The sequence below is a fragment of the Alosa pseudoharengus genome, unplaced genomic scaffold, assembly GCF_046254945.1.
Source record: "Alosa pseudoharengus isolate Yale_2024_CS ecotype anadromous, Long Island Sound unplaced genomic scaffold, YU_APseudo_1.1 YU_APseudo_1.1_scf_17, whole genome shotgun sequence".
Classification (NCBI taxonomy): Eukaryota; Metazoa; Chordata; class Actinopteri; order Clupeiformes; family Clupeidae; genus Alosa; species Alosa pseudoharengus.
In genome coordinates this window covers 27,623,982-27,638,981 of record NW_027468640.1, presented here as the reverse complement: position 1 = coordinate 27,638,981, position 15,000 = coordinate 27,623,982, and the positions used below count along the sequence as shown (strand labels likewise).

Sequence of the window (15,000 nt, the reverse complement as noted above, 5' to 3'; positions counted from 1 at the left end):
CATCCTGCTTGGCCATTAATCACACTCGTCTCCTCCACTCCTAGTGAAACACGTAGATGCGTCACTCACATATACACACATGGATGTTGACACATGCACACACGCTCTCACGCACACACCGCACACACAAAGTTACATTTAAGAAGATACAAACAGTTTTGTAAAAATATAGGCAAGTGTGTACACACACACACACACACACACACACAAATAAGCACAGACCTTTCAGTGTATAGGCATGAGTGTGTATATATACACACAAATAAAACCACACACTTACATTCAAGTCAATACACATACACATGCACACACTAGCTCAGAGATGGTATTGAACACGAAGGCACCTTCAAGGCATCCAACTCCCACATTTGAAGACACATTATCTGATGGTGGCACAATCTGACAGCCAGCACAGCTCATACATAGATGATCAATGAGAAGCGCTCGTGTTTTTTAAAGAAGAAACCCCTCGTCCTAAAAAAACATCCTCCTCCAACAGCAGAGGTTGTTTTTGTGTGAGAGGAATGGTAGACAAGATGAGTTATACAGCGGATGATGGTGCTCCTTTTTGGCTCTTATCTTTTAGCTGTATCAGCCCACAGACGTGGCCCTCATCCAGGGACCACCGTCCCCTTGTGGACGTCACGTGGTGCAGAGGGTCCTGCGAGTAGATGACCCAGAGCCCACAGCTGGTTATGTCCACCTCAGATGTCTCCCCGTCGACCAGCAATATCCCGTTTAGGTGCTAGAGAGCCCTGGAGCCACAGCTATGGCACTCTGTGCTAATGTAATATAAAACCCAAACACTTTTACTCCATGCGAATCGCTGAGAGGGAGGGAGAAGAGCCGGTTGCCAATGCTTAATTCATAACTCCAAAATGGGACTGTCAGCGCCTCCACATGTAATCATTAGGGGAAAATCTATTACACGGTCCAGCGTGTTCAATGGAAGACAAATATTTCGCTAGTCCATACCACGTCGCTGATTAGGGGAGTAGACGGAACATTAGTATGTACACAGTCTGCAGACACTCGCCTTGACTGGTCTATGTGTGTGTGTGTGTGTGTGTGTGTGTGTATGTGTGTTTGTGGTCTGTTCACACATATATATGTGTGTATAGGCAGGTGGATAAGCTTGGTTGTGTTCTGTCTGTGTTAGGTCTGTGAGTGAGTGCATATTTATGCATGGGCTTAATAATAATATCCTGGGTATGCACGAGGGGGTCAGCGTGAATAGTGGCGTGTATGGTCACCCACGTCTCTATAAGGAAACATCTGGAGGCGGCTGAGGCGGAAGCTGCTAGAATGGCAGATGCTGTGAAGTGCTGCAGTGCATTTTCACACCGCCTGACTGCCTCATTTCACACTCGTCAATCTCGCCACTGCAACACAACGAAAGGCCCCGAATGCTCATCACTCATCCATTTCAGCCATAGAGTAGTAAAGTAAGTGATTCCCTTTCCTGATCTGGGTTCATCAGCTCGTCAAAAAAACTGCCCCCACAGATGCTGTTTATGGGTCAGTTTCATCCTTTGAGCTAGTAGTAATGAACCAGTATTTTCAGTAGGCTGAGCATGTCCTCTCTACTTAACTTCTGATCCTGAATGTGAGCAGGCAGGGTTAAATCACACGCAGACTGTTAACAAAAGAGTCTCAAGTTCAAAACCGCAGTGATGCTTAATAAACCGGTCGGCTGAAGAGAGCTTTTTGTCCTTTACCGTAAATTTCCGTGTCTTCTATGAGAGTCGTGATGACACCAGTGCTCCCTCTCAGACTCTGATAAGCCGTCTGTATGCCGCGGAGCAATGCCGCATTAGTTCCAGGCAATTTCCCCATATTCAAATCAAGCTCCCCTAGGCTTAATTGGTAATTGGATAATTTGACACTAATTTAGCATAGATTTGGTTCCTATGCAAATGAGCTTTGTGTTCCGGGCGACATGAAAGGAGAGGCGATAGATTGTCTGTTGTTTTCCTTCTCTTCCACCTTTTTTTGTTGTGTGTTGTGCTTGTCGACATGGTCAAGCATCGTTAACGGCTCATTACTACCCTGAAAAAAGTTGTGTTGACTTTTTTTCCCCGGTCTCTCGAAATCCAATACCACAACAAGGAGCTCTCGCCTTGAAAATATCATTACTTTAATGTTTCATTGCTCACATAATCTCACCAGAAACGTACTAAATTACGGGTGGAAGGAAGTCTCAGAGCCAAGCCCGTGAGTGCAGCAGTCCCCACTGAGGTGCAGTGATTTATCCATTCATCATGCTCTTGTCCCAATAAGGGGAGCAGGAGTGTTGCTTTAATTGTCATTTTATATACACTGGCACATAGTTGTGCGTTGCGCCGAGGCAGGCCAGATTGAGCTCTCCCCCGGGCTCATTTTCGGAGGATGAAGCGAAGGACGCTTGCTCCCCGCTCTCTACCACCTCCACCATCCAGCACCTCTCCTCTCACCACCTCACTTGCTCATGGGGGACCCAAAAATGTGCTCATAAATCCACCCTTACAAAAAAAGCACCTGCTCACAAGGTCTTCACGAGTTTGGCGAGAGCCTCTCTCCACCATGAAGAGCCACTGTGGCCTAATGAATAAAGAAACGTTCCAGAGCTAGCGTGCTCCGAGAGCGTCTGCCCTAGCCTGTCCTGGAACAACAATTGATTTGTATGTCCTCCACGCACAAGTGTCTTTCGCCTTTTTTTTTCTCTTCTTCTTCTTTTCGCCCGTACCGTTCAGCTAAATGAGCTAATTTCACGGTCTGATCAGCCGACAGAGCTGCTTTAAACGGACCAGAGTCGTCACTTGTGCCCAATTTAAGCCCCTCCGTTCCGAGAAATTAAGCCGGGGCAATCCTGTCATCGACGGATGTTGATGTGACGGCTTACGTGCGGACGAGCGAGGGGCGGGAGGGAGGGTGCCGTCTCTGGGTCAGCCGTCTGGCGGCGGTGAGCTGCTCACACGTACTCCAGGGGGCAGGACACCAGTGCAGGAAGTTAATGGTCTAACAGTGGAGTCAAGAGTCAATAAAACCCTAAAGGAACCACCTGAGTTACGAGCTTTAGACCATCTGTGGAATGCCTCGGACATTTTAAAACCTAGACTTGTTATGGCTGCAGATTTGTTTCAATGGCTAGCTAAAATGTATTAAAAAGCAAGACTCTAATGTGTGTTTTTGGTCCATAAGGATATGTGTACTCTTTGCTACATTACATTGGATGTAGTCTCAAAAGACCTATAACTGTATATATAAAGTCTTTTGTTTTATGTTTAAAATGTTAGTATTGACCATTTGTGCTTGAACAAGTTTGCCCTGTTCCAGTATCTGAAAGTGAAGCACTAAAAGAATTCTGACAATTAGAATGCTAAACACTATGGTTACATGATTTTCTAAACCCGAAGCTGCCGCCTGAAAATGACAGAATGGATGAACCATATCCTCTGATGTTAAAATAGAAGGTGTGCAACTTTGGTCTGTCAATAACCTAGGCCTACTCAGGTGCTATTTTACAAGCCCATTTACAAGACCATTTACAACCCTATTATTAAGTTGGGGTATAAAACGGCCTATCATAGCAGATATTTAGCGCCCCCTCATGGTTATTTAGCACCCACATGAATAATTAATTGAGCTTCCAGATTGGCTGTCTTGCAGCTTGCAACTTCTGCAACTTCTGCCTGAATCTCCCCAACAACTTAAGTGTGGAGTGGGGTGATGATAAAAAGGAATGGTTTGCGTCACAATCTGTATTTGTTTAGATTCACCCGTTTTGTAGTTGTCATAAGTCATAGATTTACAAATGAAGGAGGAAACGACGATATTTCAAGTTAAAAGCGTTTTTCGATTCTGTGTCATCTTTAAATCTGTCTCTATAGCAACATGACTAGCTTTGTTTTCGCATAGTAGTCAGGCATGTAGCGAGGCAACCCGCTATCCCGATTAATAATTATTGAAAGGCCGAAATAAGCTGTAGCTCCAAGCTCTGTCCTCATCACTGCCGCCTCCTAGATGTTGCTCTGAGCCGAACGCTGTTGTCATTTCCTGCCCTGTGTCCGTGTAGCTGAATGCAGATGTTTAAACACTTAACCCAGAAACCCAGTGACCCTGCTCCCACACAAAAGGCCTAGTGTGTATGTGCTTCAGGCTTGGCACTGTGGTAAGGGAAGCCTCTCCCAGGGACCCTGTCTGGCTGCTCCTTAGCTGATGAATGCTTGGCTATGGCAGGCACAGTAAAAAGGAAATGACCTCTCAGAGAGCGAACTTAAATTCATGTTTAATTCGTCTCTTTCTCTCTCTCTCTCTCTCTCTCTCTCTCCTCTCTCCTTTTCTTGTGTTTTTCTTTGCTCTTTCTCTTTCCAAATTCTCTCACTCTTTCTATTTCTTTGTCTGTGTCTCTTTCCATTTCCTTCACTTGCCCTTCTCACACTAGTTTCCCCTTTTCCAAGTATCTGGCATGGACACAAGCTCTTTGCTCAAGCCTGTGTCTGGCAACAGTAAGTGCTGGAGTTCTTAGTTGATGAAGTTACAAATAGCAAACACTAATACCCCCCCCCCTCTTTCTCTCTCTTTCTCTCTCTTGTTCTCCCTCTGTATCTTTCATTTTAGGATCACTGCTTCTATCATGGGCGAGTGCAAGGTCACATGGACTCCTGGGTAGCTCTCAGTACGTGTTCAGGAGTAAGGTAAAGTATCACTTCACTATCATCTCTCATCGCAATACTGTGTCCTCTTGGTTGCATCCCTGGATGACCACGGCTGATGGCCGTTTTTGCCTTCTGACTCCTGAACTCCTATAGCAGTTCAAACTAATACAGCAGAGGCGGGCAGAACGCCAGGTGCAGATTGTAATGCTGACGTTGTCGTTGTTGTTGTTGTTGTTGTTGTTGTTGTTGTTGTTGTTGTTGTTGTTGTTGTTGTTGTTGTTGTTGTCACTCAGCGCATTAGGAGGAGTCGCAGGGTTTGTGCTGATCTGCACATCCGGATGACTCATGCTCCATGTAAATGAGTGCAGTCTGAACCACACTCTCTGGACTCGCATTAGCAGTGGCCACAGACGGCGTAATGATATATTATTTGTATGCTCTAAATTTGCACTGCACACTCAACTTGGTCACAATAAAGCACAAACCCAAACCTCCAGACACCAAGCTAGCTGAAAAATTGCTCTTGACCTCCATTAGCCCTCTCCTGGCACAGATGGCAGGAATGAATTGCGCTCTTGATTTCTGTGATACCGAGTAAGTCATAATTTCAAAATGATCTCCTAATTAATAGCCCCTATAATAATTTTGTCATCAAAAAAAAGTCATTAAATTCATTATTTTATATAAATTGTTAAACTTTACTTGCCATGCCATGGTAAATGACCTTGGGTACCCTACTCTTGTGTACAGTACATTCCCTAAGTTGCTAGTGTGTGTCCAGTAATGTATACAGACCAACTGCACACTTCCCATGTTATGTGCTCCACATAAAAGAGTGAAGCCTGCCTCTCTCCAGATTGGGTCGGTCTAACAGGATTAAGGGATTCGATGTCGATTTTGGTGTTTATCATGGGCGCCGCCAACCCACTTTGTCTGAAATAATATTTATTTTCAATTTTGGCTCAGAGCTATGCAATGAAATTAAATCTTTGATATTAGGCTGAGAAACCAGAGGGAAGAAAGTCCAGTCCAGTAAAGAAATGTTTTTTTTCCATGTTTGATTTTTCAGTGTTTGGTCAGAGGGACTCCAGGCAAGGTTACTTGGAATTTTCTGCTCGCAGACTTGTTTAATTTTTTTTCTTTTTCTTTCTAGACGGTGTACTTTTAGGTTGATAGAAAAGCCACACTTGAAAAAAAAATTCACGCCCATAGAACTGTGCCAATGCAAATAGTACCACGCATATCAACGACTTTGGAGGGATGGGGGGTGGGGGGCGTAGCAATTCAACTCACAAAAACCCTGTTCCTCCCCACCCAACCCCTCCCTTTGGGATTCATTACTTTTTTCTCTCTTTGCGCCGTCAAAAGGCTTCAAATCTAAACCAGATCCATTTTTTATTAGAAACTTGAGGTGCCCGGCCATACGAGGAGGATAGATAGATAGGAGTGTTTCACCGAGATTACTTTTAATATCAGCTTGTCATTTTAATATCGGCGAGCAGTACGATTCCCTTTATAATATGTGAATAGCAGTCTAATATAACGCCACCCGCCATCTATGACAGCGTGGACCGTGTGACAGTATGATGCCGCGATGGTTCCGGATGAGCATTTCATAAAAACAGAGAGAGAGAGAGAGAAAGAGAGAAAGAGAGAGCAATAAAGAGAAGTTTATTAGCTAAATTAGGGAATTTACTGTCAGGGTAGGGGGAAGGGCATTTGTGATAGTTCTCACAAGCTGCGCCAGGAAGGATTCACCGTCATGCTAAAGTGGTTTCTGAAGGGAAAGCGGTCTGCCTGAGTGTTTTTTATTTGTGTCCACAGTGATTATTTGAAGAAAGGAATCACAAGCTCACAGACAGACAGACACACACACACACACACACACACACACACACACACACACACACACACACACACACACACAGTCCCTAGCTGACGTCCTGCCCTGTGCTTATCTGATAGGAGGCTCTGTTCTGTATTTTGATGTTCCCTGTGTTCTGTGCCTCCCTGCTCATATTCCGCACTTCATCGCACTTCATCACTCTCCCTCCCTCTCTCTGGCTTTCTCTTTTGCTTGTTGTTTGTTTGTTTCTCACTCTCCAGCTCTTTCTCTCTCTCTCTCTGTCACTCTTTCTTTTTTATCCTTTAACTCCCTGCTCTTTTTGTGTTGTTTTCTTTTCAGATGTTCTCTCACTCTTTCCCGCTCCGCATGAGCTCTGCTCTACAGAGGGGTTCACCCAGCAGATCTCTTTTTAATGGTGTCTTCTCCATCTCTCCTACTGTAACAGCTGGCTAAAAGTGCTGAGACAGACAATCTTGGGCCTGTGTGTGTGTGCTTGTGCGTGTGCGTGCGCGTGCGTGTGTGTGTGCGTGTGTGTGTGTGTGTGCGTGTGCGTGTGCGTGCGCGTGCGTGTGTGTGTGCGTGTGTGTGTGTGTGTGTTGTGTGTGTGCGTGTGCGTAGGTGTGTGTGCGTGTACGTGTGTGTGTGCGTGTGCGTGTGCGTGTGCGTGTGTGTGTGTGTTGCGTGTGTGTGTGTGCGTTGTGTGTGTGTGTATGTGTGTGTGTGTATAAATGTGTGTGTGTGTGTGTGTGTGTGTGTGTGTGTGTGTGTGTGTGTGTGTGTGTGTTGCGTGTGTGTGTGTGTGTGTGTGTGTGTGTGTGTGTGTGTGTGTGTGTGTGTGCGTGTGTGTGTGTGTGTGTGTGTGTTCGTGCGTGTGTGTGTGTGTGTGTGTGTGTGTGTGTGTGTGTGTGTGTGTGCGTGTGTGTGTGTGTGTGTGTGTATGTGTGTGTGTGTGTATGCTTATGTTTGTGTGTGTTTATTTCGGTATGATTGTGTCTCTATGTGTTTTTGTCTGCACATCCGTGTGCTGTCCCTTCTCAGGACAAGTCGCTTGTTTCTGTTTGCATGCACATGACATTTTTTTCATTTGCATGCCCCCCCCCCCCCTCTTACTCTCAGTATTTGCACATGGAGACGTGTGCATTTCCTTCAGCCAAAACACACAGCACAGCACATCCCAGCTGCTCCTTTTGTCATGATTGCTGCATTGTGTGTGTGTGTGTGTGTGTGTGTGTGTGTGTGTGCGCGTGTGTGTGTGTGTGTGTGTGTGTGTGTGTGTGTGTGTGTGTGTGTGTGTGTGTGTGTGTTTGTGTCCCCCCCCTTGCTCTCACAAATAATCAATCCAGGAAATGCATGAGTCTCTGTGTGGAGGACAGGGTCGCTGCTGGGACAAAGAACCTTCTCTGTGTGGTCCGCCTGTTTTCTCTCACTAAGGCCCAACATGCTCACACACACACACACACACACATACATACACACACACACACACACAGGCACGTACTGTATATATTTTCCCCCATCTCTCACACACAAGACTGGGCTGTAGTTGCCACTGTGCTTATTGCTCATGTACGTCACTGTTTGAATTAGCTTTAAGTTGTGTTAGATTGACTGAAAGTGCTGTCGCAGGGGAACTAGATAGTGTGTGTGTGTGTGTGTGTGTGGGGGGGGGGTGTTGTAATACTGCAGATACATTTGTTAATGTGTGTGTGTATGTGTGTGTGTGTGTATAGACACATGTATTCATATGTATCTGTGGGTGTGGAATAGAGCTTGCTTTGACTCCTGACAGTTCCTGATGGAAAGAGAGGCGCTCTGACTGTAAATTGCCTTCTTTAGCTCTGAGTCCTGTGGGACAGCACTATCTCTCTCTCTTTCTCTATCTCTCCTTCTCCCTCTCTCTTTTTCTCTTTCTCTATCTCTTCTTCTCCCTCTCTCCCTGTCTTTCTCTTGATTTCTCCTTTCCTCCTTTCTCTCTCTCTCTGTTTTCTTCCACTCTCCCTATCTCTTTCACTCACTTGCTTCTCCCCCCCCCTCTCTCTCTCTCCATCCCTCTAAACTGAACTAAAGCCCGCGGAGCAGGCTTATCAGCAGAGGCTTTAGTACTGGAGGGCATGAGGCTCTCTGGGCTCTCCTAGCGTCCACAGCCACTGATCCGGGATCTGTGGGTGCCGCCCAAGCTGTGACCTTAATCATTATTGGCGCAAACATTGAAACTGACCTCAAATAAGTTGTCAAGGACATCACAAACCAGTTTGTTGGAATAGCGAAAAGGATGAGAATGCTCTCCGAACAGTTTTGCTCTCCATCCCCCTCTTGTGGTGACAGGCACGCATAGTCAGGTAATAAACCTCTTGAATGTCCAATACTGTTACAAGGGGGCAGTTCTTCTTCTTCAGACATGGACCCATTATCTTGGTGTATGGTGTACTAATGACTGTTCTAAGGTACAGTTTCCTCCCTCAAGCACTTTAAAGAGAGTTTTCTTTTGGTGCCCTTTCATGGACTGATGTTCTGTTGTTTGGAGTGTGTCTGGGAAGGATTCCAAGGTAGTGAAGAGTGCCGACTACAGTGATTTGGAGTCAAAGTGGTACACTGTGTGGTGTTCACCTTGGGTTCCCTCGTAAAATGTAAATGTACAAAAATACAAACCTTTTTTTAACCAAACCTGTCCATTAGCATTTCCCAAGTGCGTTGAAGTGTCTTCCCTGCCCATGCTCTGTGTGCCAATGAAGCTCTCCTGAACCAGTTGTTTCATTTGCAGCACGGAGGAAGGAAGAGCTATGGAAAGAGACCTAAGCGCATGTGAGAAAAACCTCTCAGTAGGAGAGAGATGGTTTTGTCTGCTCGTTTTTACACCTCTCTCTCTCTGTCTCTTTCTCTCTCTCTGTCTCTGTGTGTGTGTGTGTGTGTGTGTGTGTGCAGGGGCCTGATTGTCTTGAATGAAAATGACACATACTACCTGGAGCCCAGGGGAGGACAGGAGGTCATCCATCACTCCTTCTACCGCACCGAGGATCTGCCCATCCAGGGTGGCACCTGCGGGCACGGGCATCAGACTGGACACCCTGGACTCATCTCCAGTCTCATTCAACCTTTGCATCAAAGGGTGAGGACCCCCTAAAAGTCTGTCTGCCAACAATTTTCCTCTTGTTGTTTGGATGAGAGTGAGTCATGGGTTTTCGGTTTGTGAAATGATGGATTTGCCATGAGATGCCAAGAATTTGCTCAAAATAATAGGCTTTCATTGATGCTTTTGTTTGCATTCATTTTTTTTTCTTGTTGCTAAGCGACTGCATGGTGGAGCCAAAATGGCGTCACAGGTCTGGGCATCTGGCACGGAAAAAAAAAAATAGCACAACATCTCCCGAACAGTGACTCTGACATGTTAATTATCATCCACTCACACAGTTGCTATGTGGAATATGCCACGCTTTGCCCTGAAACACATGCACACACACACTCCCAAAAAAGCCGCACCACTGGACATCCATGTTATTTCCAGCGAGGAGCCCGAGGGGTCTGAATAATGGCCGCTACCCCCTGGCACGATGATCGAGCCACGCGGGAACATCCATCACAGCCGTGCTCTCACGCCAAAAGCAAGAAATTATATTTATGTGGCAATAACTGAGGAGAACAAAATCGTATCAATCAAATCCCCTTCAGATGCACACGGACACAATACACTTGACCATTCCCCAAAGGTAGCCGTGCGCCATTGGACTAAAGAAGGATGTAATCGGCTGCGGGTTCTCCACAGGGGATTTGCCATTTCTCCACAATGGAAAAGAAGAGTGGGTCTCCATTTGAGGGGTCTTCTGGGAGCACTTTTGTAGGGAGCTGCAACGTAAGCCCCTCTCACCAGCTCTAATGCTCTAGTCTAATGCAAACACATTTCTTCCAAAGTGGTTTGTGTTGCTTGTTTTATTTATTCACCCTTCTTTGTATTCACTCTCTCTACATCTACCTTTATCTCTCGACTCTCTCTCTCTCTCTCTCTCTCTCTCTCTCTCTCTCTCTCTCTCTCTCTCTCTCTCTCTGTGTCTCTTTCGTCCTCATCCCCTCATGTACAAATGACCGTTCTTGTTCCTGTGCCTCAAATTTTCTATCATTTGTCCACTTTCTTTTTCCAGTCATTCTCTCTGTTCTCTGTTCCCCCTCTTAGTGACTCAACCCTTCTGCACTTCTGTGCTCCCTCTCCTCTCTGATCTCTCATTGAACACTCCGTTCATCTCTCTCTCTCTCTCTCTTTCTCTCTCTCGTCTCTCTGTTTCTCTCTCTCTCTTTCTCTCTCTCTTGTCTCTGTTTTTCTCTCTGTGTCTCTTCCTCTCTCTGGTCTCTCTGTTTCTCTCTCTCTTTCTCTCTCTCGTCTCTCTGTTTCTCTCTCTCTCTTTCTCTCTCTCATCTCTCTGTTTCTCTCTCTCTTTCTCTCTCTCGTCTCTCTGTTTCTCTCTCTCTTTCTCTTTCTCTCTCTCTTTCTCTTTCTCTCTCTCGTCTCTGTTTTTCTCTCTGTTTTTCTCTCTCTCGTCTCTCTGTTTCTCTCTCTCTCTTTCTCTCTCTCTCGTCTCTTTCTCTCTCTCTCTCCCTCCACCCTGCTCTGTTTTCTTCCCGAGCCCCTCTGATCCCTTGCTCATTAATCCTTGGCGGTGGTCAGGGCTCCAGAAGTAGACGTGTTTCCCAAATAAACAGCCCAGGCTGAGCAGCAGCAGCAGCAGCCCGCACCAGCCCATCCTGTCTCAGTCTACACACACCCCCAACCAACCCCTTTGCCCTTCTGCTCTGTGTGTGTGTGTGTGTGTGTGTGTGTGCATGTGTGTGTGTGTGTGTGTGTGTGTGTGTGTATGTGCGTGCGTGTGTGCATGTGTGTGTGTGTGTGTGTGTGTGCACGTATATATGTGAAAATAAAGACTTGTCTCACTTAATTTTCTATTCCCAGTTCTCTCAGTCAGCATCGCTTGACGTGAGCTTCCCACAGTCACCTTTGGTCGCTACCTTCTTATTTTTTTAAGGCTGTGAGGAGCTGAATTTTGAGACTGTGACATGATTAACACCAGAAACTCACCCCGCACTTGGACAGTCCCACATCCAGTCATTAATTCTGAGAGCACAAATGTGATTGCTCACAATTCATTTGCGGACATCAGCTTGTGAAGCATGGTGAATAGGGACTCATATAACACAAGAACAAATGCACACACAATTACAGGTACATATGGTCGCATACAAGCACACACACAGACACACACAAAGATACAGACACAGACACACACACACACACACACACACACACACACACACACACACACACAGAGAGACACACACACACACACAGAGATACACACTCACACACACAAACACTGAAACAATCACACACTCTCCCACAGACACACAACCAGGCTCCCTCATGCACAAATGCGCACACAGTCGATTTTTGTCTTATTTACAGCAGAAATATCTCATTAAGTCCGATGCGGCTCCCTCACTGTCAGAGCGCATTTTGTTGTTCTGGGTTAATGAGCCTTCGAGATGAATGGGCAGCTATTGATCACGCCGCTGCTTCAGCGATGGCCTTCTCAGCACCCGCTAGGACTATGCATAAACATCCAGCTCTTCAAAAGCACACCAATGCTAACACAAACACAAGTGCCATACTTAGTCTCTAAAGCAGAAGCACTTTGGGTACCTACTGTGGCTAAACATGCTGAGTTCAATGAGGCATTTGTTCCTACAAGTTCTGCAACAACATCATCATCTGCTGCTTCTCCTATGAGTACAAATCCTGGCATGATTAGTAGTACTACTATTACAGTGATGACTGCTTTTGGGGGGATTATGCAGTGTTGTTCCACCAGTGCCACCCATGTACATGCAGATTTTCCCACCATGAGCTCATTTTTATCCAGAATTAGGCTAGTTTCTAATTAACATGGCAGCCACGCCATCCAAACAGCTATCACTGTATCAGGGTTTGACTCTGAGCGTGTTTACATGAATAATGATGAGGGGAATTAAAGTCAGATTCCAGACACCAACAAGTCGGTGGCAAGGCGGGTAATCGTCATAGACGTGGGCTTTGGAGGGGAGTTGCGTGTTTCGCTGGATTGAGCGGAATGACATTTTCCCCTGACCCTGCGAGACCGTGACCTTTTGCTGACCTCACGCGAGCGCCCTCGTGACTCACGACGCACGGCCTTTTCCTTCTCTCTCGGCAGGTGAGACGCAACGCCTGGGGCACGACCAAGTACATGGAGCTGTACATCGTGGCCGACAGCACCCTGGTAAGCAGATGCTAACGAGCTCCGCGGTGAGCGGCGCTGGCCACCACCTGCAGCGCTAATTAGCCCTCCGCCAGCCCAGTGCAACACACCATCTCGCCCCTTTCTTTCTCTCCATTTCTCTCTCTCTTTCTCTCTTTCTCTATCCCTCTCTCCATCCCGTGTGCACCTAGCCGCTCTGTTAGCACCTCCACCTTGGTGACGTCAATCAGTTGTGCCGCCAATGGAACGGCCGGCTTAAAATAGCACAGGGGTTTTGTTCGTTAACTCTCACTTTCACACTTTCCCCACTCTTACGGTTGGTCCACTTCTCTCACACTGCCAGCTTCACACACACACACACACACACACAGAGACACACACAGACACACACACACACAGACACACACACACACACACACACACACACACACACACACACAGACACACACACAAACACACACTGTGTCTTTCACTCTCCATCAGGCACCTTCCGTCTCAGACACTACTCTCATTCTCCTATGTTTTCACACACCCTGTGACATTCAGTCGTAACTTATCCCAGTCTACCAACCAGTCTACCAGCCAACCCCTCCACACACACACAGACATACACACACACACACACACACGCACACACACATTCACACACACTCACACACACACACACACATCGTCTTTTTTCCACTCAAAAACGCACTCTTTCTATTTCACTCTCTCTCTCTCTCTTTACTTTCTCTCTCTCTCTCCACTCTCTTTATCCTCACAAACAGCCCAACTCTATCCAACTGTCTCCAACACTGAAACTCTCCCTCTTACAAATCACATCTGTGTGCTGCGTTAAGTCCCCCTCCCCTCCCCTCCCCTCCCCGGGCCCGGCTTGCATAGATTGATATTGCCAGATAGGAGAGAAGCGGAGGAGGGCTCGGGCATGTTAATGGCCCTCGCAGACCTGCAGTTCCCCAGTTTACAGTCTGAGCGTGTAGCCCTGACGCAAATTGGAACGCAAGGACCAGCGAGTATGACAGTACCGCTCCTAATGACTGCTGGGACACCGCGAGATAGGAAGAGAGAGGCATGTTCCGATGCTAGTATAAGCACAGTGCCGTCTGCTGATTAGCGAACTAGATTGGTTGGCGGAAAACAAATTTTGCAAAGTAACCGTGTAAATTCAGCCCTAGTTTTTTTTACACGAGGGAACACTGCAGTTAGTTTATATATTAATGGGGTCTGATTGTGTGCCTTAAAAAGGACTTGGTAATAGTAGGTCTGCGATGTAGCTATGCAGTATGATTTTTAATGATGTGAAGCACAATCCCTCTGCCCCTTAGTTGCTGGGGTGGATCATGATTGGAAAATGGAAGGTAGACTCTCTTATTTGCAATAATTAATCCTCAGTGCTAGGTGTGGGTTTGAGCCATTTCCTCTGTACATCCAGTCATTTATTTCACAAGCACTAATACAGTTGTTTTTGTTCTCTCATGTTCCCCCATTCAGTACAAAAGACAAAACAAGGATTATCACAAAACGAAGCTGCGGATCATGGAAATCGCTAACTACGTTGATAAGGTACAGCGTGATGCCAGCACTGTATGGTTTTCAAACAGACATATTCCTTACAAAACATCATGTGGGCTGATCAACACAATAGGTTGTGAAAAATACAGCCTTACTATATATGAAGTGACTGCTTGTACTTAATTCTTCGCTCTGTTGAATAGCATTCCAACAATATTAGTAATACCATTTACTACCTCAAATTGAAAGCAGATGGCATGGCTTATTCCATCCACAACATACTCCACAATGAGACATAACCTTCTGCATTCAGTTGCTTTTATTCAGCAGTTCTTGAAGAAATCATTAAAGCAAGGTATCTAAAAAGGATTTCTGAGAAACACTTCCTGTTTAACTGGCTATTCCTGTAGGAGCAAATGGTGGTCCTGCCACAGAGAGCTTGCTGTTTCTCCACAAAGGGAAAAGTTAACAAATGCATCATTGCTGCATAACTTACAAGCAAGTGAAATATGAGAGATAGAGAATGTGAAAATGGATATTGAGCTGATATAACGGAACAGTAAGAAGGCTTGTCAGTCAGTCCAATGGTGGGTCTGGAACTAGGTTTTTGTTGTATTGCTAAATTATTGCTTCAGAAATGTAAAGAATGTACTCTGATCATGATTCTGATGCTGCTGATTAAGCAGTTTTTGACCAACGACTTCCTTCCTTTTTGACCAATTCGGCCAGTCTTTGAAGTGGGAAT

General features: G+C 45.9%; 1 protein-coding gene across 1 annotated transcript in view; it reads left to right on the top strand.

The window, feature by feature from the left end:
• Positions 1-15,000, top strand: part of adam19a (ADAM metallopeptidase domain 19a) — a 110,176-nt gene that overhangs the window by 73,159 nt on the left and 22,017 nt on the right. Inside the window, exons 5-8 of the mRNA XM_076289185.1 lie at positions 4,600-4,676; positions 9,406-9,589; positions 12,696-12,761; positions 14,235-14,306. Of these exons, the coding sequence (XP_076145300.1) occupies positions 4,600-4,676; positions 9,406-9,589; positions 12,696-12,761; positions 14,235-14,306 (399 nt within the window). The remainder of the gene's footprint in view (positions 1-4,599; positions 4,677-9,405; positions 9,590-12,695; positions 12,762-14,234; positions 14,307-15,000) is intronic.